This window comes from Bos mutus, chromosome 6 (assembly GCF_027580195.1).
Source record: "Bos mutus isolate GX-2022 chromosome 6, NWIPB_WYAK_1.1, whole genome shotgun sequence".
Taxonomy (NCBI): Eukaryota; Metazoa; Chordata; class Mammalia; order Artiodactyla; family Bovidae; genus Bos; species Bos mutus.
The window spans coordinates 30080147-30104995 of record NC_091622.1 but is presented as its reverse complement, the minus strand read 5'-3'; the positions used below and the strand labels follow the sequence as shown (position 1 = coordinate 30104995).

The 24849-nt window shown below is 37.9% G+C and overlaps 1 protein-coding gene across 7 annotated transcripts in view; it reads left to right on the top strand.

The window, feature by feature from the left end:
- PDLIM5 (PDZ and LIM domain 5) overlaps positions 1 to 24849 on the top strand; it is a 230660-nt gene that overhangs the window by 69662 nt on the left and 136149 nt on the right. For all 7 annotated transcript variants that reach the window (XM_005907861.3, XM_005907867.3, XM_005907865.3 and 4 more), the window contains exon 3: positions 4159 to 4310. In XM_005907861.3, coding sequence (XP_005907923.2) covers positions 4159 to 4310 — 152 coding nt within the window. The remainder of the gene's footprint in view (positions 1 to 4158; positions 4311 to 24849) is intronic.

Here is a 24849-nt window from a genome sequence, read left to right as displayed (position 1 = left end):
CCAAGGCAAAGGCAGAATTCACAAGGGCTATATGATTTCTATGCTGCATGTTTTAAAAAGAAGGGTGGCAGAGTAAAAGCGGTCCAAAAAAGATAGGTAATTCTCAGACATTGGATCTAAACATCTTGAGATCATAGCATCTCAGAAGGCTACTGGATCAAAGGAGTGAGAAAAATGTTATACAGTGTGTGACATTTGATTAAATTAAATTGTTTACTTAATTGTTCATTACCTTTATGTTACTATTGGACTGGGGATATTTAAATTGCTTTTGTTGGGTACACTTTGAGCAAATGCTCATAGATTTGTCTTTCTTTTTTAAGTCTACATCTTATGTTAGGAATTGTGAAGTAGGTAATTTAGCTACGTTCTATTTGTGGTTAAAAAAAATTTTTTTTTATGCTTACTCTTCTTGGTTAGAATATCTAGGCTAAATAATATAAACATAATTGTTTCCATAATTTTTCCTCTTTATCAGGATTCAAATTTCAGTTCATTTATTTTAGTAGGGAATAGATGTTCCTTTGTCCTACCAACAAAATTGTTCAGATATGACTTTTGTTTTAGAATTAGAGTTATACCTTTGTACAGATAGTTCATAGATAGATAACCATTTAAGACTGGAAGGAACCATAAAAGGCCTTTAACATCATCTAGTACAGCCTCTGGAGAAGGCAATGGCACCCCACTCCAGCACTCTTGCTTGGAAAATCCCATGGACGGAGGAGCCTGGTAGGCTGAAGTCCATGGGGTCGCTAAGAGTCGGACACGATTGAAGACTTCACTTTCACTTTTCACTTTCATGCATTGGAGAAGGAAATGGTAACCCACTCCAGTATTCTTGCCTGGAGAACCCCAGGGACGGAGGAGCCTGGTAGGCTGCTGTCTATGGGGTCGCACAGAGTTAGACATGACTAAAGCGACTTAGCAGCAGCAGCAGCAGCACAGCCTCCACATTTCTTGGGTTAGTCATCTGGGATCAAGAGAAAATAATAACAGATAACATTTATTAAGCTATTATCTCACATAATCTTTATAAAACCCTACAAGTAAGTCCCATGGAAAGCAGTGGCATCACTATTATAGCTTTAGGAATTGTTTTCTTGGTAAATGTCCTTCATAGTTTAAACAGTTTAGTTCTGTGCAGGAGAGAGTAACAGTATTTGTTATTTAATTAAATAATTAATATTTATATTAATAAAATACTGATTATTAAAAGACATTTCACATCTACTATTCAATACAGTAAAATTGTAGTATTTAATGTAGGTATTATTATTTTTTAAAGACATTTTCTTACTCTTGACACATACACATTTTAATAAATGTTTCTGTCTATACAGTATTTTAAAACATACTTAATAAAATTCTATCTTATTTTTTTCTTCTTGATTCTGTGATCCTGGAATTCAAATTAGATTCATTTAATTTTTATTGAATTTTGGTATTACTTTGTCAGTCATATAGTATATAATAAAATGTGTGTCTATATGTATGTGTCTATATATATATATATATACACGTGTATATGTAGTATAGCTATGTTGATAAATTAGATATGTGTTAAATTTTAATGTTTTACTACTCTGGAAATGTTATTTCTTTATTGTCTGCATTTCATTAATTTTTGTTACCTTTAAATATCTGGGCAGCTGAGAGGAGTTGTTTGTTTACATTAGTACAATGATGAAAACAATCACTACAGTTGACCCTTGAACTCTTAGAGAGTAAAGGCACTGACCCTCTGTGAAATTTAAAATCTGCCTGTAATTTATAGTCTGTCGTCTGTATATACAGTTTGGTTCCTCCATATCTATGGTTCTGCATACCTGGATTCAACCAATAAATGGATTGTGTAGTACTGTTGTATTCACTATTGAAAAAAATCCACATAGAAGTAGACCCATGCAGTTCAAACTCACGTTGATCAAGTGTCAACTCTATGTACTACATTTATATTATAATAGAGAATATTTCATTGAAAGGCTTTGTGTTCTGTATGTAGTAAGTTGCTGCAGTCATGTCCCATCTTTGAGACTCCATGGACTATAGCCTGCCAGGCTCCTCTGTCCATGGAATTCTGCAGGCAAGAATACTAGAGTGGGTTGCCATTTCCTACCCTAGGGGATTTTCCTGACCCAGGGATCGGACCTGAGTCTCTTACATCAACTCCTGCATTGGCAGGCAGGTTCTTTGCCACTAGTGCTATCTGGGCAGCCTAGACTTTACATATCCTGGCTCAAATAGATATTTTTTCTTACTAATTTCAAAAACTTTGTCCATCATTTGCTATTTATATGTTAAATGAAATAGATTTCAAATCGAAAATTTTAGTTTTTCCTGACTTCACAATTTATAACAAACAATAGATTTTGCCCGTGTTAGATGACCAATGGCATCCATTGATTGAGCATATATTTTATGAAGGTCTCTGGTGTCAGGCACACTTCTAGCTTTAGGGCAGTGGGAGAGAAACACAGGCATGGGCAAAATGCCTGTGGATGGATCTAATAGTCAATGCTGTTTCCTTGATTTTAGATCCAAATAGTTGTTCTTGTACACTAGGATTTATCTGCCTTGATCATTATTTTTAAGGAAAGAATTAGAGAATTGATGCTAATCAAAACCTACGGAACATACAACATTCATTTGTATTATTGCTTTGCTTCCAAGTTATGAATTCCAGCACTCAGCCATTGGTTCAGTTTGCTGAGGGATGTTTTTCTTTGAATCGAATAGTAATTTTAGTAAAATGTGCTCTAAAACATTTAGTTTTCAAAAAGTTGTGGTAAAATGTACTTATCATAAAAGACATTTTAGCCATTTTTAAAGTGCACAATTCATTAATTGCTTTTACAGTGTTGTGTTCGTAAAGAACTCCCCTGCTAATGCAGGAAATGTAAAACATGCGGGTTCAATCCCTGGGTTGGGAAAATCCTCTGGAGAAGGGCATGTCAACCCACTCTAGTATTCTTGTCTGGAGAATCCCATGGACAGAGGAGCCTGGTGGGCTATAGTCCACTGGGTCGCAAAGAGTCAGATGCGACTGAGCGACTTCACTCACTCACTCCAGTATTCTTGCCTGGTAACTCCCATGGACAGAGGAGCCTGGTGGGCTATAGTCTGTGAGGTCACAAAGAGTCAGACATGATTTAGCAACTAAACAACAACAACATTAGAGAAATGACAACAACATTAGAGAAATGACAACAACATTAGAGAAATACTGCTTATTTTCTTCCTTTTTCAGGTCTAGTCTCAAGAATATGAATTCTTCCAGCAACCCATATTTAGTGTGATCTACTTGTATTTAACTGAATTCTGAACTTGTCATTTTAATTAGAATGGTTCCTTTTGATTTGTACGTGTTCCTTATTTCTGAATATCTATTAAAAATGCATCATCTTCCATTTGACTGTCATTTTATATTTGTTTGCTCCTTTTGGAGCAATGAAATAGATCCACATGAAGTTTAAAGGAGATCAAACTAAATGTAAACATGTATCACGTTTCATAAGGAAGGGAAGAAAGATTGGGAATTAAAGACTGTGGTACACGATAAAGTCTGACAGTCTCAGACACAACTGGTTTTCTTCCCCTCCTGCTAAATGCCTGGAACAAGAAGCCCGTCCAACATAAAAGATATTTAGGCCTGTGATCTAAAAGAGTTCAGTCCTTCAAACACTGGTCATGAGTTGGACTCAATAGGAAGGATTGTTCAGTACATCCTCCATCTGTATTAATCTTTGTGCTGAAACAAAAATACAGCTGTTTAAAAGAGTTTTAAAAATTATTTCTGAAAGAGTATTAAATACCCTATTCAGATTACCTTTTTTCCCCTAAAATGTGGTTTCCTTGGCTACTTCTCTTCCTCATTTGTAACAATCACACACTCCTGTTACACAATAAAGAAATGGAGAAATTACCAAAGACTCTTTCTCAGACAATTATTTTAGAGTTTTAGACAGCAAATAAAAATTTAAGAAAATAAGTATGAAAGTCATTTGAATTTTTACTTTACCTGTTAATTAAGAAAATTTGTATTATTTTGTCTGGTAGTATATGAGTATATTTTTCTTTTGATATGACAACAGTATAATTTTCATCTTTGTTTATTTTTAAAGAATGACAGTCCTAATGAAATATATTTTTTTACAGCTAAAAGATGGTGGGAAAGCATCCCAAGCAAACGTAAGAATAGGCGACGTGGTTCTCAGCATTGATGGAATAAGTGCCCATGGCATGACTCATCTGGAAGCCCAAAACAAGATTAAGGGTTGTACAGGCTCTTTGAATATGACTCTTCAAAGGTAAATTTTTTTCATTTGGTTCTGATAGAGAAAACAACACTGACGAATGTGTTTCTTGTGTCTGATTCATGTGTTAAGTAAGAAGCATTTTCTACTGCCATTGTTTCAGGTAGATAAATAAGAAATAGAATGACTTTTAAATTGGCTATTGAGCAGTATGAGAACTGGTGAAAGCTTTGGTTATAAGGCATGTATTCACATACCTGTAACTATTGTGTGTACAGTTTCAGAGAGTTTAAGAATTTCTGCAATTTCTCAGTAGAATGCAGCCTAAGGATTCTTGTTATAGGGTAAAACTCTTGACCTTAATATTTTAGGCAGGGTATTAGAAGGTATTCTTTTAAAATATTTGGCTTTTCTTTTACCATAAGTATGTTTTTTGTCTTTATACCCCTGGATAGAAAAATATAACTTTAATATATTTATTTGAGGTCCAAATTTTCTGAACTTAGTTTGGCTTCAATTTTAAAATAGATAAACATCTTGTTGATTATATGATATCAGGTCTTTTCAGCATCCCAACATTTGAACTGTATTGAGATCACTTGGATTGCTGCTTAAAAATACTGCTAGGAAACTTGTACTATGGAGAACAGTGTGGAGATTTCTTAAAAAACTGGAAATAGAACTGCCATACGACCCAGCAATCCCACTGCTGGGCACACACCGAGGAAACCAGAATTGAAAGACACGTGTACCCCAGTGTTCATCGCAGCACTGTTTATAATAGCCAGGACATGGAAGCAACCTAGATGTCCATCAGCAGATGAGTGGATAAGAAAGCTGTGGTACATATACACAATGGAATATTATTCAGCTATTAAAAAGAATGCATTTGAATCAGTTCTAATGAGGTGGATGAAACTGGAGCCTATTATACAGAGTGGAGTAAGCCAGAAAGAAAAGCACCAATACAGTATACTAATGCATACATATGGAATTTAGAAAGATGGTAATGATGACCCTATATGTGAGACAGAAGAAGAGACACAGATGTAAAGAATAGATTTTTGGACTCTGTGGGAGAAGGCGAGAGTGGGGTGATTTGAGAGAATAGCAGTGAAACATGTATGTTATCATATGTGAAATAGATCACCAGTCCAGGTTCGATGCATGAGACAGGGTGCTCAGGGCTGGTGCACTGGGATGACCCTGAGGGATGGGATGGGGAGGGAGGTTCAGGATGGGGAACTCATGTACACCCATGGCTGTATCATGTCAATGTATGGCAAAAACCACTACAATATTGTGAAGTAATTAGCCTCCAATTAAAATAAATAAATAAAAAAGAAAAAAAATACTGCTAGGAATTAGACTACCTGGAAGTAAGGACCAAGAATTATATATTAATCAGTTTTGTTTGATTGTTATTAAATACAAAGTTAGAACCACTTCAGTGTCTTAGGTTGAGGGGGGAAGGTAGAGGAAAGAGAGAATAGAAGGAGTGTTCTTGAGTAATGGCTGTGAACTTGTAGATTTATAAGGAAGGTAGTCATGAAATTAAAAGACACTTACTCCTTGGAAGGAAAGTTATGACCAGCCTAGATAGCATATTCAAAAGCAGAGACATTTCTTTGCCAACAAAGGTCCGTCTAGTCAAGGCTATGATTTTCCCAGTGGTCATGTATGGATGTGAGAGTTGGACTGTGAAGAAAGCTGAGCGCAAAAAATTGATGGTTTTGAACTGTGGTGTTGGAGAAGACTCTTGAGAGTCCCTTGGACTGCAAGGAGATCCAACCAGTCCATTCTGAAGGAGATCAGCCCTGGGATTTCTTTGGAAGGAATGATGCTAAAGCTGAAACTCCAGTACTTTGGCCACCTCATGTGAAGAGTTGACTCATTAGAAAAGACTCTGATGCTGGGAGGGCTTGGGGGCAGGAGGAGAAGGGGACGGCAGAGGATGAGATGGCTGGATGGCATCACCAACTCGATGGACGCGAGTCTGAGTGAACTCCGGGAGATGGTGATGGACAGGGAAGCCTGGCGTGCTGCGATTCATAGGGTCTCAAAGAGTCGGACACGACTGAGAGACTGAACTGAACTGAACTGAGCTACTGTTTACCAGGTGGTCATGAAGGGTTTTAAGCAAGTCTTGCTTTTGATAATTATATTAATGGAAAGGTTCTGTGTTCTATAAAATTTGGAAAATGCCGTTTCCCCCTAAAACATTTCATGTCGTTGTCGTTGTTTAGTTAGTAAGTCGTGTCCAACCCTCTTGTGACCCCATGGACTGTGCCAACCAGGCTACCCTGTCCATGGGATTTCCCAGGCAAAAATACTGGAGTGGGTTGCCATTTCTTTCTCCAAAACATCTCATAGTCTTCCATAAATTGTTGTTTTTATTATGAGTCTTTATGAGGGAAATAACGTATGCTATATCTTCCTATTATTTTTAACTATGAAACCTTTTTATTCTTGGAGTCTCTCCTGGGAGGATTTAAAGGATATATACAGGGTAAATTATATGTAATTTTCTGGATGAGTATCAATTTTGTCTTAAAAGTGAATAGGAGAAATCTAGAAAAACTTAGAGATTTACTCTACTATATCATGACTTTCTGACCAGTTCCCGTTTGGGAGCATGTGTATGTCTATCTGTATGTCTTTGTGTGTTTCTGTGTGTGGAATTCCTTTCAGTGGGACTGTTGAATCAAAGTTAATGTGTATTTAAATTTTGAAAGCTAGTAGCTGTACATTTCATTGGATACAAAAGTAATCAATGAGAAAAAATAACCTTGTTAAAAAGTTCTATTTTGATAGTCTCTGTTCTATATATTGAGACATGTAACACAAAAATTGTTACTAATTAAGAGAAAATGGGCATTTTTAATGACAGGCATTTTTACTAAGTATGAATTTTGTAAGGGAACCAAGAAGTTAAGAAGCTTAATGTGTCATGAGATATCAACACAACAAAGCAAGTATATTGTTAGGTTGTTTCTCCTATTCACAAGTTAAAGTTTATGTGTGGTATAAACTTTTTTTCTGGGCTGTATATGGTTTCCTTCATAGTAGCCTACTTGTTCTCATATTGTGTTCACTATTTTATGACCTAGTACAGTATCTTATTTTCTGTTGAAAAGACTTCTAGGTTCCATGAGAGTAGATGAAAACCAGATGTTACCCTGTTTGGATGGGTTTCTAGTTTGAGTAATCTGCTACTGATTTTAATATAGATTGTTTTAAGCTACTTAAATGCAGAATGTCACAAGCCAACTTGTTACAAATACTTGGAGATACTACTTAATCTTATCTTCATATATCTGAGTATGGATATTCAGAGACCTACAATATGAGAGAGAATTTTAGAGTCCTGTTTTTCATTGTTATTATTCTCAATTTTTCGAACACCTCTTGTGTTAGGTTATGTCAACCTGAAAGAGATTTGCATTTAAGAGAATTCATGGTATAACCCTCACAATGCTACTGAAGAAACACTTTTTGCTTTTTTATGAAAAAAATAAAACTTTGAAGAGTTATCTTTAATCTTTCCCTATACTAAGGCCATTTTCTTCCTAAGTTCTCTTTTTTATATCAAAGCAAAATTTTTTTCCCCACTCATTTATGAATTTGAACAACAACATCCTTACTTGGCTTCCAGTCAGCTTACCCTCTTTATTCCATCTCTTACCAACTAGTCTGCTCAGGATTCTTCCAAATTGAATAACCTACAATAGCGATTTCTCTGTTTTCTTCCTGACTAGTACTCACCTTTACAGACTTGTCTTTAGTCTGGTTTCCCTAGAAGCAGAACCTGAGATGGGATTCATGTACAAGTGATTTATCAAGAGAGTTGTTTCATATGTTACTTACAAGGGAGTGGATGAAGCAGGACTGGGAAGAAGAAACTGAGATGAGCAAGGATATGGTTTCAGGGGATGTCTATCTTCAGCTTGCCCCAGGAGAGAACTTGGGAACAACACTGTACCATGGAGTGAGTCTTGTCTTGAGGGAACTGGGTTTTTGTCCCCTCTCCCCTGCATTTGTTAGTCATTGGCCACCATTGTCCTGGAAGTGTGTGTGTGTGTGTGTGTATGTAGGGGAGGGCTAGGAGCTTCTGTGGCTTCCACAGAAAGTTGCTGTGTGAATCATTAGTAGCAATATAGGGAGCAGCTTGGAGCTATGTGTACCAAACCAGTAGACTGGTTCCAGAGGACCCACGCTGGGTGCTAGCATCATGTGCTGTGAGACTGCATCCAGACTGAAGACCTTTGCTCAGAGGATTAGGCTTTCTGTGACCCAGGCCCAATCTGGGTGTCCTCCTCAGATCATCACTACTCATCAGCAGATACCATCTTTCCATTTAAGACAGGTTTCTTACTGTCCCTCACATGCCTTTTTGTCCTCTTACAAACTTGGCTTCATATGGAATGCCTTCCCATATCTTCACTGCCAGTGAGTGCCTCCACATCCTCAGACCCCATATTGAAGCTCATCATCCCGACATAGTCTTTTCTAACTTGTAGTTTGTTCCTTTCCCCCCTCTAAACTCCTGTGACAAGTTTATACTGTTTGACTTAGCATTTAATTGTATACTAGATATAACCAGGACTGTCAAGACAGATTCCATGAATCATATACAAGGAAGCCTAATTGGTTAATAGTCATACTTTATACTGCCTATGTAATTAATTCACGTACATTAGTTCTATTTTCTTGAAAGCAACTAGACTCCTTGAAAGCAAAGACCATATTTATTTAGACTGTCAGTGTTTGACAACATCTTGTATAGTTTGGTGTTTTCAGTGTCATTTGATTGGTACCAGCATTATTTCTCAAACTTGGCATTATTTATTTATTCCATAAGTATATTTGAGCCATTACTATATGCCAGGCACTGTTATAGATGCTAAGAACATTGAGCAGTGAGCAAAACAAGCAAAAATCCCTGTTCTCATTGTGCTGATCTTTTAGTGAGCAGAGACAGACAATAAACAAGTAAAAGTGTGTAATATATTACATGATGATATACTATGTCATGGAGAAAAGCAAAGCATGTAAGAGGCATAGGGGACACAGGAGCGGAAAATTGCAATTTAAAATAGAGGTGGTCAGGAGAGCCCCAGGGAGAAAATTATTGGATACCTGGATCATGAGTGCCCCAGGCAGAGGGCAAGTTGGTACAGTGGCCCTGTCGGGAGGCCAGAGGGCTTGGAGAGAGTGAATGAAGGCAGAAGAGTCAGAAGTGAGGTCAGAGAGGTAGTAGGAAGTTCATGGAGATGAGACAGGACTTGTAGGACCCGTGGGTCACTCTAATGTTTGTAATCAAGTTTAAGTTTTCCAGAGGTCTGAAACAAACCTTGTGCGTACCAGGACCCAGACCCCACAGAGAATGAGACAGAACTGTGTTTGAGTGTCTCCTGCAGAAGTACAGGTCAGCAGTGGACTGCTGCAGGGGTAGGGGCTCTGGGTGCAGTAGACCTGGGTATGACATAAGCCCTCTTGGAGGAGGTGGCCATTAACCCCACCACAGAACTTATACAGGACTGGGGAAGCAGACTCTTGGAGGGTACAAACAAACCTTGTGCACACCAGGACCCAGGAGAAAGGAGCAGTGACCTCACAAGAGACTGACCCAAACTTGCCCGTGAGTGTCCAGGAGTCTCCGGTGGAGGTGTGGGTCAGCAGTGGCCTGCTGCAGGGCTGGGGGCACTGAGTGTAGCAGTGTGTGCATGGGACCTTTTGAGAGAGACCGCCATTATCTTCATTGTCTCCACCATAGTTTGGCCTTGGGTCAAATAACAGGGAGGAAACACAGCCCCGCCCATCAACAGAAAGTTGGATTAAAGTTGGATTTACTGAGCATGGCCCTGCCTATCAGAACAAGAACCACTTTCCCCCTCAGTCAGTCTCTCCCATCAGGAAGCTTCCATAAGCCTCTTATCCTTCTCCATCAGAGGGCAGACAGACTGAAAACCACAATCACAGGAAACTAACCAATCTGATCACATGGACCACAGCCTTGTCTAACTCAATGAAACTATGAGCCATGCCGTGTAGGGCCACCCAGGACAGTGGGTCATGGTGGAGAGTTCCCTTGCTGTCCAAGGGACTCTCAAGAGTCTTCTCCAACACCACAGTTCAAAAGCATTAATTCTTCGGCACGGTAATAAAGTTCATATACTATTTCCATTGATATCCTAAAATAATACGATAACTCAGTATATTCTAGTATCTAATGAATATAAAGGTGTGAAAGATTTCATTTCGATTTGTTTTTTATCTTTGCATAGGATTAGAAAATATTTTTTTCCCCCTGAAACTGGCACTGATTCTAAGAGCACTAGAAACTAGACAATGAAAAATTATATTTCAAATTATTTTTCCTCTTGTGAGAATCAGGCAAATTGTATTGTGCTGTTTTTAACCATCAAGTGCTTTTTGCCTATGTGTTTGATTCACATCAAAGTGGATCATTTAAAAAATTATGTTATTTTAGCTAATAAAAGAAAAAAACTATTTTCTGAAGCTTTGATGTCAAATAACTCTATGAGCTATATTAGAGTTGGAGCCTATGAATAAAATTTTTAACTATTTCATTTCAGTAATTCTTTGCATAACATAGATAAACTTGCTACTGACTTACTGTGTGAATTGGGATAAATTGCTAAATTTCTGGGCCTTAATTTTCTTGACTATAAAATGAGGTCATGAGTATTTCTGTGTTCCCTAAATTCTGTTTCTTGTTCTGGTTTTTCAACTGTAAATGGATAAGTTCCCTAGAGCTTGCTATTAGATCAAACTAACTTAAGTTTGCTTGTTTTGGCTGAGAGAATCGGGAAATTGGACTTTCTTCTTTGGAGTTATCTTAAACTGTGCCAGGTTAGCAAAGTCACTTGTACTACCCTGCCGACTTTAAGGTGAAAGGTAGGTCAGACGGAGATTCAAACAGCACTTAATCATTAAAAAAAAATACTTATATACATTTCCCCCTATTTTATATTTTAAAATTAATCCTCTCAGAATCACAGAAAATATATGTAACTTTTCTAATCTTCCTTGTTTTTTTGTTTTTACATTATTAGTAGTGGCATGTCTGTGGGTTTGTTTACTAATTTACTTTGGTTCCTTAGACTTCATTTAGTATATAGCTTGTTATGATTGGAAGTGAGAGATCTAGAAGGATTGAGTACTGAAAAATATTGATATACTCTCTTACTGTCTCCTCCTTTTTCCTCATCCTTCAAACAACAAAAAAATTGTCAGACATCCAGTAACTACTACTAATGAATGACACATTGGAATAATTTAATAGGCACATTGAATTACAAGAAAAAAGAAGTCACTTTGGTACCACACTGAAGCTGTTGGCCATCTTTTGTTCACTTTAATGGATTGCTTAACATCCTGTTACTGTTAAATTTAATGAGTTCAGCTCTGTTCTTTCACTATAAGCATAGAGACAAGATTTTTAAAAGTTTTTTTTTTTTTTTAATCCAAGTTTTCAGTTCTCTCGGATATTTCAGTTCCTGTGAATTAAAAGGCATTTAGTTTGATCATCTTTTCTTTTAGTTGGAGTTGCACATTATCCCACCCACCTCGGGTTCCTTTTTGACCTTTGGTGTTGCACATGCTTTTTGTTTATTTCTTTTTTTTTGGCTGTGCTGGGTCTTTATTGCTGCAGGGGCTTTTCTCTAGTTGCAGAGCACAGGGGCTGCTCTTCCTCGCAGTACCCGGGTTTCTCTTTGCTGTGGCTTCTCTTGTTGTGGAGCTCGTAGTTGCGACTCCCGGACTCTACAGAGCACAGGCTCTGTAGTTGTGGTGAATGGACTTAGTTGCTTGTCAGTATGTGGGATTTTCCTGGACCAGGGATGGAACCCCTGTCCTCTACATTGGCACCACTGAGCCACCAGGGAAGCCCTTCATATGCTTTTTGAATGTGTTTTCTGCAGTTTAGATTTTACTGTTTGTATGGCCATTTATATTGGTTTTAGGTTCTCTTTTTAATTTTGTTTGGAGTATAACATTTGCAGGACTGTGATTAAACTTTCCTCCACCTCATCGTTAAAATTAGAAGTGCTGCTTAGGAAAGGGGGTGAAGGCTTTTGCGCAAATTTGCAAATTTGCTTCTTTTGTGCAAATCTTTTCACATATATCATTAAATCCTCCCATCTGTCCACTGAAGAATGAGTTAGTATACCCATTTTGCAGATGATTTGTTTTATGGTATCAAGAGTTTATGTGACTTGCCTAACAAACTTAGGTTATGTCAAAGACTGTGCCCTCTCTACTTTTTTTATACTAGGACTTAGTGACTATGGTCACCTTATAAAATGTGATAAGATAGGATTCAGTTAGGGTAACTCTTTGACTCTTTTAATTGAAAACAACAGTGTCTCTTTTCACTCTAACCTTTTTGTGTTCTGTAGTAAATATTATGCATAAATTATTTCCTATATGCTTCATAGATCCTATATGGTAGAACAAAACTAAAAGAGATAAAGGAGGCTAAATAGGTTGGTGGGTCACTAGACAGGAACATTCATTTGGGTACTGATTTGTATACGTAAGTTGCCTGTCCTAAATCAGAATATCATCTTTCTTTTTCTCTCTCAAGTTTATCAGCCTGTTGACTATATTTGCTAAATTATTTATGTATTAATACCTCTTCAACAGGCTTCTGTATGTATCCCATGAATAACTCAGGGTTCAGGAATTTTTAAAAAAAATATGTTTTAAAGACTTTTTGCTCAATCTGACACTGACAGGAAAAGATACCGTAACTGTCAATTAACAAATCAATCAGCAGACATGAAAGAGAGGTATTTCTCTTTTCTTCATTTCAGTAGGGATAAAGACTGTTGAAAATGAACTTGAAGTCTCAAGTTAGTGCATCTCTTTTGATAGTAGCAATTTGACAGTAGCAGATTTGCTAAATATGAGTTCATCAGGTTGTATTTTGCATTTTGAAATTCTTACCTGAACTTTGCCTCTTGAAAGCACGCAGTTATTTTTAAGGATAAAAGTCTTATTTACTTTTCTGAAGGAAAAAAATTACTTCAGTAATAATTCTAAAAAATAATATATTAAAAGACCTGTTTAAAGCTTTATTGTAACTTTTTAATTTATAGAATATTTCATATGCACAGTTTTAAAACAAGGCCATGAAGTAGAGTTATAAAGAAGGGGACTGGTAATAAAACTGGCTTTGGTTTGGTTTGGTATAAATCTTGATCCCACCACTTCCTAGCTGTGTGACCTTAGGCATATTACTGAGTTCAGTTAACCATTTGTAAATGGGCATAGCATTGTAATAACTGCCTTCAAGGCAATGGCACCCCACTCCAGGACTCTTGCCTGGAAAAATCCCATGGATGGAGGAGCCTGGTAGGCTGCAGTCCATGGGGTTGCTAAGAGTCGGACACGACTGAGCGACACTTTCACTTTTCACTTTCATGCATTGGAGAAGGAAACAGCAACCCACTCCAGTGTTCTTGCCTGGAGAATCCCAGGGACTGGGGAGCCTGGTGGGCTGCCGTCTCTGGGGTCGCACAGAGTCGGACACGACTGACGCGACTTAGCAGCAGCAGCAGCAGAGCTCTTATAACAGAGAAGGAAATGGCAACCCACTCCAGTGTTCTTGCCTGGAGAATCCCAGGGACGGGGGAGCCTAGTGGGCTGCCGTCTATGGGGTCGCACAGAGTCGGACACGACTGACGCGACTTAGCAGCAGCAGCAGAGCTCTTATAAAGATTAGATGAAAAACACATGTAAAGAACCTAGAACATGACAGAGATAAGTTTTGTCTCCTTTCTTCCTGTTTCTCGCTTCAGTGTAAGTAACTATTAATACAGTACCCATTGTAAGGTTACTTCCAGGAGGTCATATTTATTTTGTTTCTTAGCAACAAAATGGGTGTGACTAGAGGGAAATAGGGAGAAAATGAGAGGGCAGTCGGGTAAGTAGTTATCTTCGAAAGTCAGAAAGATGATGATGCCAAGTGTTAGAAGAAAGGATTCTTTAGTTAAGTGAGTGGTTTTTGATCATACAGCTGTAATTAAAGCTTTTTAAAAGCATGAGGATATATAAACATTATGCTGAGTGCCAGCTAACTACTGCTTTGGCTAAAAAATTGTCTCAACCAATAATTTATGGCAGCGAAGAGAAATCAGTATACACCTAGACTTGTTTATTTGGCTAATTCCTCTTGTTATCCTTATAGGAACAATGCAGATGTAATTCCTTTTTATTGTGAGTTAACCCAGAAAGACAAGCAAAATAATTTTTTTTTCTGACACTCAACCAAATTCATGTGTATTCCCTTTAATTTCCTGAGTAACATTAAAATCAAGTTAAATTGCAAACTTTTGGACTGTGTTTTTATGATACTTGAAATAATTTTCCAAGTTTTCATCAACACTATCATTACTTAAGTTTAGTTGGAAAATTTCATAGTGTTCTAAATTTTTGACAATTGTACTTTTCTATATTTACCTTATGACCGGAAGCCATAAAGGGTAGATATAAAGAGAATGATTTATGATTTCTGCCTTTAAAGAATTTGTATCTATTCATTAAGACATTCATTGAGACAAGAAGAGACAGAGGTGCTACATAGATTCAAAGAGGGCAAGACCCAATTGAAATGAAAAGGCTTCCTGGAGGTGCTGAATCCTGGGCAAGACCTTGATGAGAAGGCCATCTCGTGGAGGGGGCCAGTCCCCAGACATCTCTTGGGAGGAGCACGTGGGCTATTTTGCAGTGGAGATAAGAATAGAAGTTAGATTTGAATAGTGCTTTGCAGATTTTTAGACATTGAGATATTAGCAGTTTTGTTTAAAAAAGTGACAGTTTCAGGATAATGTTTAGTGAGACTGCTTGGAAAAAGGTGGAGAGAGAAACAGGGAGACTGATCAGGCAGTGTTGCAGTAATATGGCTGCTTGAGGGCTTGGAATGGAAAACAGAGGAGAAATGTAAGAAATGAGAACTTGTGAAGAGTAATTCTGAAAGCCACAATAACAGTGTGGATGTGAAGAAAGAGGGGCGAACCAAAGACTGCTCAGGTGTCCAGCCTGCTTTACCCAGGCTCCATTCTCCTTTCACCTTCTCCTTTTTCCTCTCCTCTCTGGCGTCTGCTTCTGCTGCTGTCACGTCTCTGAAACTATGTTCTCACAGGTTCCTCAGACTCAAAACTGAGCTCTATACTCTATACTTCTCAGCAATTAGCATCTCCTGCCACTTAAATTGATGAAGGGCCTGCCATTCTCCCCATTACCCAGCTCAGAAAGACTCTTTCCTTGTCTGAACCTCCCACATTCTACTTTGTTCAGTGCAGTTTATATAGGTCTCAAAACAGGGAAGATAACAGGGAAGTTATCTTCCCTGATAACTCAGTTGGTAAAGAATCTGCCTGCAGTTCAGGAAACCCTGGTTCAATTCCTTGGTCGGGAAGATCTGCTGGAGAAGGAGTGGGCTACCCACTCCAGTATTCTTGGACTTCCCTTGTGGCTCAGCTGGTAAAGAATCTGCCTGCAATGTGGGAGACCTGGGTTCGATCCCTGGATCGGGAAGATGCCCTGGAGAAGGGAATGGCAACCCACTCCAGTATTTGTGCCTGGAGAATCCTGTGGCCAGAGGAGCCCGGTGGGCTACAGTTTATGGGGTCACAAAGAGTCGGACAGGACTGAGTAACTAACAACCAACCAAAACAGACTATGATATAGAATAAATTTGCATAGTCACAGGGTGTGGTGGTGAAGAGAGGTTCAGCTCCTAGTCACAATGCCTGTATCTTAAACAGAAAGTTTAATATCCATCTGTTTGGTATATACTAATCGAACATTTGCAGTGCTGATCACTGTGAATAGAAAGGAAGTCTTCACACCTGCCCTCAAGGAGTTAATAGAGTGGAGCACTGATTTCTAACCTTAAATAAAGACCTATTTTTTCATTGTCAAATATTTCTTGGGTAATCCTTCCCTTACACGTTAAGGTAATAATTGTAAACTGCACGTTTTTAAATATTGTATTGCGGTTTTAAATGAACAGGAAGGTTTTTTAATTTTATGTTCAAGCATCTACATTTCTTTAAAAATCCGAATATATACATGATTTAAACAGATTAAGCAGACTTTAAACAGTGTTTAGTACCAGAAAAATTCATGAATCATTTGTGAAAACTTAGAATTGCATGCCCTTTACCTCCAGCTGCTTCGCGTGTGATTCACAGATTGTGAACCACTGGTCAAGAAACATTTAAGCCATCTGGAAGTAGAGAAAGAGGAGCAGAGACGTCTACAGGGAAGGCGAGACTTAGACAGCATGAGGCTGGGGAGGGAAACAAAGACAAACACAGACAGCAGAACCACTGAAGGAGTGGAGTAACAGGAGACGATTCTCCTGGTCACATCGACTTCTGGGAGATTGAAAAAAGACCATGGTTCCACAGCATTGGATTCTACCACATTTACCTTCATTTTCATTTTAAGAAAAAAGCTAATTTCAGAGTTTAAAAGGAGGAAGCATATAATACTTCCTTGTGTAAAAAGAAAATAGCTAAGAAAGATGTAACATGCACCCTAAGTGGCAAGAATATCACACCCAACTTTTGAAGGGAAGAAATAGTGTTCTCTTTTTACACCCTCCAGTGCCTATCACCATGACTTGGACATAGGAGATACTCAGTAAATAGTTACTGGCGTGAATTGTAGAGATAGCTGCTTTTAAAATTATAATGGTTTTTTTGCTACTTTTGCCTGGTAAATTTAGAAATAATTCTTAAAGTTTTATTAGTGAGACAGAGAGACTAACTGCTCATTCTTGTGTTTTGATGGCAGTAGTCTCTTTGGAATTCCAAATAAACATTGCCTTCCACAGCATTGAGAGCTTTTGAAAGGACTGAAATTCAAGTCATTCCCAACTGTCTCCAGTGGCTGTTGTTGCTATTTAAGGGCTCAAAGGCTGAAATAGCTTTAGGCTTTATATGAGTTGGTAAGTAAATGGGAGTGATGGACTGTGCAGAACACAAGCATACAGTATTTATTCTGTTCAGCTTTGCAGCTTACTTTTTCTTTCATGTATTTCAAAGGCTGTATTGTTCTAGTAAACTAGCTTTATAAATAGATTTCTAAATGTTGCTAGACCCAATAATTTGTTTTATCAGCTATGCTCCCTAGTAGCAGTCTTTGTCTGAAATTTAAAGCACATAAAAATAATCTTTCATTCACCTATTTTTTTGTATGTATGAGTTTTAATATATTGTGTAATATAGTAAGAATTCCTTTCTGTACTACAATAAAAATCCATAGATGATAATCTTGAATTCAGTGACCTCTCTTACAATTGACTCTGCCTTTATCTTGACTCCTTTGGCTGAAGTTCATAGCATTCTTTTCCTGTGTAATTCATCCTGTTACAATGAGTACAAGGGGCTTTCCAGGTTCTTTTGTTTTACTGGAATTTTGTTCTATAGACTGTGTTTTGAAATAATGGATTATTTATTTGTCCAGAATGTTTTTGTTATCCTGAAGATGTATCTGATTACTAAGTGATTCTTAAAACTAAGAGAAATATTTTTGTATGAAAGATAAGCTATTTAACTGCCTCTTTCAAACTGGATTTTAATCTCTTTGACACATTGAAATATAGAACAATAGAAATATCTCTTTTCCAGATTCCATAGATTCTATAAGATTTATGTAGATTTCATTTTCTAATGAGAAACTTGTTCGCTTAGTAAGGCAAAGAATTATCTCTGAGGGATCAAAGTAAATTGTTTCTTTATTGAAACTTTCAAACTTTACTGTGATATTTTTGATTTGTACATGTAATTTTTGTTGCTATATAGTTTTTACAGTTGTATTATACAGAAAAGTATTTATTTTTAATAATCGATTATATTGGTTATAGCAATATTTATGTTTCCAAGGACTTTAGATAATAGTTTTTCTTCTGAATTAGTTGATGGAAAAAGTGTTAAAGTTGCTATGGATGCCATTGTTAATAGCAGCATTATTTACAGTTGCCAGGGTGTAGAACCAACCTAAGAGTCCATCTACAGGTAAATGGATAAGGAAGATGTAGCGTATGTACACAATGGAATACTACTCAGTCACAAAAAAAGAATGCAATTTTTGCCATTTGCAGCAACATGGATGGACTTGGAGAACATGATGCTAAAGCTAAATAAGCCCAAGAAATAGACACTGTATGATATCACTTATATGTGGAATAAAAAAAAATGAACTAATGAACTAGTGAAAAAAACAAAAAAGAAGTAGGCACACAAATACAGAGAGAAACTGGTGCTTACCAGTGGGAGAAGAAAAGGCAGAGCGACAGTATACAGTAGGGGATGACAAAAGGATTGTTATGGATTATGTGAAATCACGTATGTGAAACTTTTGAAAACTGTAAAGCATTATAGTATGAGAAAGTAAAATAAAATACCAAACACTTAAAAAAAAGTTCCTAGGTATGCAATTACTGTCTTATTTCTTCGTACATAGTAAGAATTTAGTAAGTAAAGCATATTAAAAAAAAAAAGAAACTGAGATTTTAAATTCTTACTCCAGCAAGTTACTGAGCTAGGAACTGTATGTACTTTAGTCGTTTAATTGTCACAGCTGTTATTGTGGCAGATATTGATATTAACCCTCCACTTTACAGGAAAATAAAAACTTCAAAGTCACACAAGTTGTAAGTAAGCCAGAAGTCAAGCTCAAATCTGTTTTCCTCCTAATATAATGATTTTTCTACAGTCACAGACTCTTTAAACAAAGGAATTAAAAAATATTTTTAATTGTATAGTTATTGTAGTACCCGTTGTCTAAAAGTTCATTTTACTTTTTCAGATACACCACATGCTATTAAATTTGTTCCGTAGGAGGTGCAGAAACAGGCAGTGATGGAGACATTTGTTTAATATTCCAGTAAATTTCAAATCCCATTGAAAATACTAGCAAGTAGTCAATGCTTTCTGAAAAATTTGCTTTTTAGAAGCTCACAAAATAGTCTAGCAGTAATACTACCTCATCCATTCCTTTAGCAGCTCCAATGTATACATTCTCTGGATAAATTAAAGTAGCATTAATAATAAAGCTATAGAACAGTTTTTCAGTTGAATTAAAATGCATGGCTAAGTTCAAGTATAGAGACAGGCTTCATAGATTCATAGCATTTTAAGAGTTTGAAGCAGCCACAGCTCTTCTTAGTCTACCTACACCATTTGTCTCTATTTGTACTTCAAAATTTCTTTGTGATCTGTAAAAAAATACCGATAGTGACCACTCTTTGACACTGGATTGGATTAGTACAGCAGAGGAGGGTCACAGAGGCCAGCCTGTGACCTGAACCTTCTCACTCCAACACTTTTCACCTGGTTCTACTCTTTCCTCCTCCTGTTTTGTGTTCTAACTATTCAATACAATGTTCTTCTGGTATCGCATCAATATCCTAACTCAGGTGTGGGAAATATGCTGGATTTTATCTCATCAGTATCTTAACCCACGTATGGGAAGTATGTTGGATTTAGTAGTAAAGTGTTTATAGGAAATACCATAATTGTTAAAGAAGCCAACATCTTTTGTCTTTTCTCCTACTTTCTTTAAGTTGCTCATCTTCCTGCATTTCTTTCTTTAGAGCCTTAAAATCCCTCCTCTTGACTCTGAGGGGTCCAGATGTTCTCCCTGAATTATACGTGTCTGAAGCATGAATAATCCATATGCAGTTGAATTACAGAAATAAGAAAACTGTTTATGTTAGTTTTGCTGGACATAGAGACCTTAAAAATACTAGAGCACAGCTGCCGCCCCCACCCTATCACTCATTCCCCTGCGATACACACACACACACACACACACAATCACAGGTGGGATGACTGGACATGGCAGGAAGGAGCAGAGTAGGATTGTTCCATCACCCGAAGTTCTGAATTCTGAAAAGGAAGAATTGTTTAGACTGAGGGCAGTGAGAGAGTTGCAGGGATATCCCAGAGAAGAGAGATCCTAGTTCAGAGTGATTCCATGATTAGAATATGGGGCAAGTTATAGGTTGGTGCAGAAAGAACTTCGTTTTCCCAAGAATCAAATGAGATGGGCTGTCCTTAAAAGCCCTGTAAACACTTTAGCAAGATGTGAATGAGTGACAAGATGAACCGAGTTTTTCTGTAACTTGTACATACGCATGTGTATCTAGATATAATATAGAATTCATAGCCCCAGTTCCTCTGTAGTGTGGAAAACTGCATGTGTGCTTTAGGCTGCTGACTGAATGTTTTGGCTAAAGAAGACTTTAATGGAGTATGGAGAAATGTCAGGGAAGATTGGGGCCCCTGAGGCCATGATGTATGGGAGAGAAGGCACCCTCTTTTTCTCCCTCCCTTTCTCCCTTTCTTCTGAAAGCATGTTTAACTATAGTTAAATGTATGAGCAATGACTATGCTAGAATCAGGGACTGGGTAGAGAAAAAAAAATGCACCTCTTTGTTCAAGAAGCCCCTAATGGAAAGAAACAGAATAGAGTTAGAGGGTTCAGATTATTCTAAAAGGTTCCCAGTTGTCATAAATCACATTTTGAATTTTGGTTCTTAGTTAATGGGAAACTGTGGAAGAGTTCCTTGGGAATAACAGGTTTTAAAACAATACTTACTGAGCAGATACTGTGTGTCAGGGCATTCTTTTAAATGCTTTATGTGTAATTCGTTTACTCCTGTCAAGATTTCTGTGAGACATGGATGCAGTTCTTCTTCTTGTGTCAGAAATAAGGAAACGGAGGGGAACTATGCCTGCAATCAACTGTGAGGTCAGGGCCTAGGTACTGGGGCCGTGTGTAGTGTGTGTGAGGCCTGGGGAGGAGGAGACAAGGTCGCAGACTGCTTCACAGGTGTACGTGTAGGTGGCAGCTAGTGAAGGCCCAGTGGTGAGAATTCTTTTGATGGTGAGGCCAGAAAGTTCCAGAACTGGTTGGGTAAGTTTCTGGTGAGCAGCCTTGCTGATTCCGGTCTTCCTGCTTCCTTGCTCTTGCTTCTATCTCCCATTTAGGATTCATTCTGTTACTTTTGTTTCGGTTTTCTTCTCTCCCATTAATAATGCTTATTTACTCATAATTTTAACAAATATTTGTCAGTTTTTTAGTTGGTGTGAGGCTACATTAATTACTGTGCAGTTACAAAAAAGAAAAAAAAAAAAATAGAGAAACATAGTCCCTGTCTTAACTGGCTGTATACAGGTCAGATAAGTGCAGAACTTGTAATTCAAGTCAGTGTGAGAGAGGCCATGAGAATGACACAAACTTCTGGTCAGACATGTTCATGTGTGTACTTCATCTCCCATTTGTATTTCTCAAGTGATTTGAGAGAGCTTCATCTGGTCTGGCGAGATCCGCAGCTCCCTGGCACCTCAAAAGTCAGAGCCGGGCCCCTCACAGGGCCATTATGTAGTCTGTTTTTAGAGGTATAGACTACTTACTGTCCCTGACAAAGTCAAGCTCTTCCCAACTTTCCCAGTATTTTAGCCTTAGAGAAAAAAAATCCTCATTCATGTAAAACCTCATTCTTATCTGCTGCTGGACTGTAAGTTCCTAAGGGCAGAGCCAGGCCTCTCTTGTTTGTAATACTTACGTTCTGACCTTCCTTGAATAGAATTGGCCCATGATGTGTGCTGAAATATTTGTTGAATACTGTTCATCCGAGGGTGAAGCTTTTACCAAGAATTAGGAAAATTCTGCCCCTTTACCTCTGTCCTCAGGTGTGACAGGTATCCTGGGCAGAGGAGAGGATTGCTGTTCTCCATTCCCTTGCTAAGTGAATGGAGTCAAGGAGGTAGTGTTTGGGGTCTTAATGGGGTCTTGCATTTTTAAAGGGTTTACATTTACTTCTCATTTTGTTCACCAAGTCTTTGTAGGCCATGGCCCTGCAGAGAAGGGAGGTTTCAGTAATACATGTACCTTGAAGGTGAAGGAAGGTTTGGGGGCCCACTGCATTTCATGGGCTGTTTAAGTGACTGTGTGTCTTTTCCGGTTGGAAGTCATTGTATTTAATGTCGATACACTGACTGAAGCAGTATTTCACTTGTTGGGCAATGAGTAGTTCTCCTTTTTTTTGTTAAACCATTCACTCTGTTTTTATAATTCCGTCTATTCCCAATGAATTCAGATTCCTTTTATTTCATCTATTTAATAGATTGGGAGTGAATAGCATGTTATCAAGCCTACTGGTAAATTTAGCTTTAGCCTAAGTTAGTGATATAAGTGAGAAAATCATTTAAAAGTTACTTGTCTTTCCTTGAAACAGAGCTTAACGATTACAGTTGCTAATTTTAAAACATATATTTACTGGGGTACCAAGTATACAGTGGCAATTCATTTCACAGTGAGAAAAGAAATTTGTGATGTTTTTCTGGAAAACATCAAACATCCCTGGAAAAATTCAAAACAGATATTTGCATGTAGAATAGCTATCTTTCATATATATTCATTCATTAATAGTAATCACCAATATTTACTGTATACTTACAGATTAGGGTGCTTTGAATACACTCACTCATCAGATCTTTTCAGCAGTCTTTTTTGGTCCTGTATTTAATAGTTTCTGGTAGCTGATATAACAGATTACCAAAAACTGAGTGGCTTAAAACAATAGAAATGTATTCTCTCACTGTTTTGGAGGCTGGGAGTCTGAAATCAAAGTGGCAGAAGGACTGCAGTCCCTTTGGAAGCTCCAGGGGAGAATCGTTCCTTGCTTCTTCCACCTTCAAGTGGCTGTTTGCATTCCTTATGGCTGCATCACTCCAGTCTCTGCCTCCATGGTCATTTTCTCTCCTCCTCTGCATGTCTGTGTCTTCTACTTTTCTGTCTCTTACAGGAGATTTGCCGTTGGATAGAGAGTCTACTCGGAGAAGGCAGTGGCACCCCACTCCAGTACTCTTGCCTGGAAAATCCCATGGATCGAGGAGCCTGGTGGGCTGCAGTCCATGGGGTCCTAAGAGTCAGACACGACTGAGTGACTTCACTTTCACTTCTCACTTTCATGCATTGGAGAAGGAAATGGCAACCCAGTCCAGTGTTCTTGCCTAGAGAATCCCAGGGACGGGGGAGCCTGGTGGGCTGCTGTCTCTGGGGTCGTACAGAGTCGGACATGACTGAAGCGATTTAGCAGCAGCAGCAGCAGCAGAGGGTCTACTTGGGTAGTACAGGGTGATCTCATAGCAAGATCTTTAGCTTAATTACATCTGAAAAGACCCCTTTTCTCAATACGTAGCATTCACAGGGTCTGGGTGTTAGTGTATGGACTTATCTTTTTGAGGACCACCATTCAATCCATTACAGTTACATACTCTTATTCCCCAAATTTTCCAGGGAGGCACTGATTGAGCAGGGGTTAATCTGTTGTGACCAGAAGCGGTGCCTTTCCACCACCACACTGAGCTGTCAATGCTAATTTATTCTGCTTAGTCTGTACATAGTCTGTTTTGAGGCACCTGTATGATAGCTAGTCCTTTATTTACTTAGGAATTAATTTTAAATTTTTAATTATTTTTTAATTTTTAATTATTTAATTAGGAACAATTTTTTCTACTTGTTGCATAGTGTCTATTTTGGGATGTATATGCATAAGATTCATTGATGAATTCTCTTGAAAAAGATGGGAGTTACTGTGCCATGATTAACTCCAGCAGAACAAAAGCAGCATAGACTACCTTTCCTGATTCAGTGAGACCAATCAGAAACATCAGATTCTAATCCTGACTTCATTGCTTCCTAACTTCAGGACTATGAGCAAGTTACTTCAGTTCTTAAAGCCTCAGTTTATTTACTCATAAATAAGGAACTTCAATTTTGTAGCGTAGTTAGATTAGTTGAAAAATTAAACCTCAGTATTTAATAAGTAGTTTGCCAAATCAGGGCCTCCCCATGGCTCAAACGGTAAAGAATCTGCCTGCAATGCAAGAGACCTGGGTTCAATCCCTGGGTTGGGAAGATCTCCTGGAGAAAGAAATGGGAACCCACTCCAGTATTCTTGCCTGGGAAATTCCATGGACAGAAGAGCCCGAGGGCTACAGTCCACAGGGTTGGACACAGCTGAGTGACTGTATTTCATTTCATTTCATTGCCAAATCAACTGTACTTCAATTAAAATTAGTTTACCTACATTAAGCATATAAGTTTTTAAAAACTATAGTTTCAGTGTATATGAATGTTTTATTTAATCTTTTAATAAAAGTCATGATTTTTTAAATTTATTTTTATAGATTTTTAAAAATTAATTCTTATTGGAGTAGAGCTGTGTTTCAAGAGTGTGTTGGTTTCTGCTGTACAGCAAAGTGAATCAGTTATACATATATCCACTCTTTTTTTAGATTCCCTTCCCATTGAGGTCACCACAGAGTGTTGAGTAGAGTTCCCTGTGGTATACAGTAGATTCTCATTAGCTATCTACTGTATAGTAGTATATATATATATCAGTCCTAATTTCCCAATTCATCCCACTCCCCCTTCCTCCCATTGTTTTTTTTTTCCCTTCCTCCCATTGTTAACCATAAGTTTGTTTTCTACATTTGTGTCTCTCTTCCTGCTTTGCAGATAAGTTCATCCATACCATTTT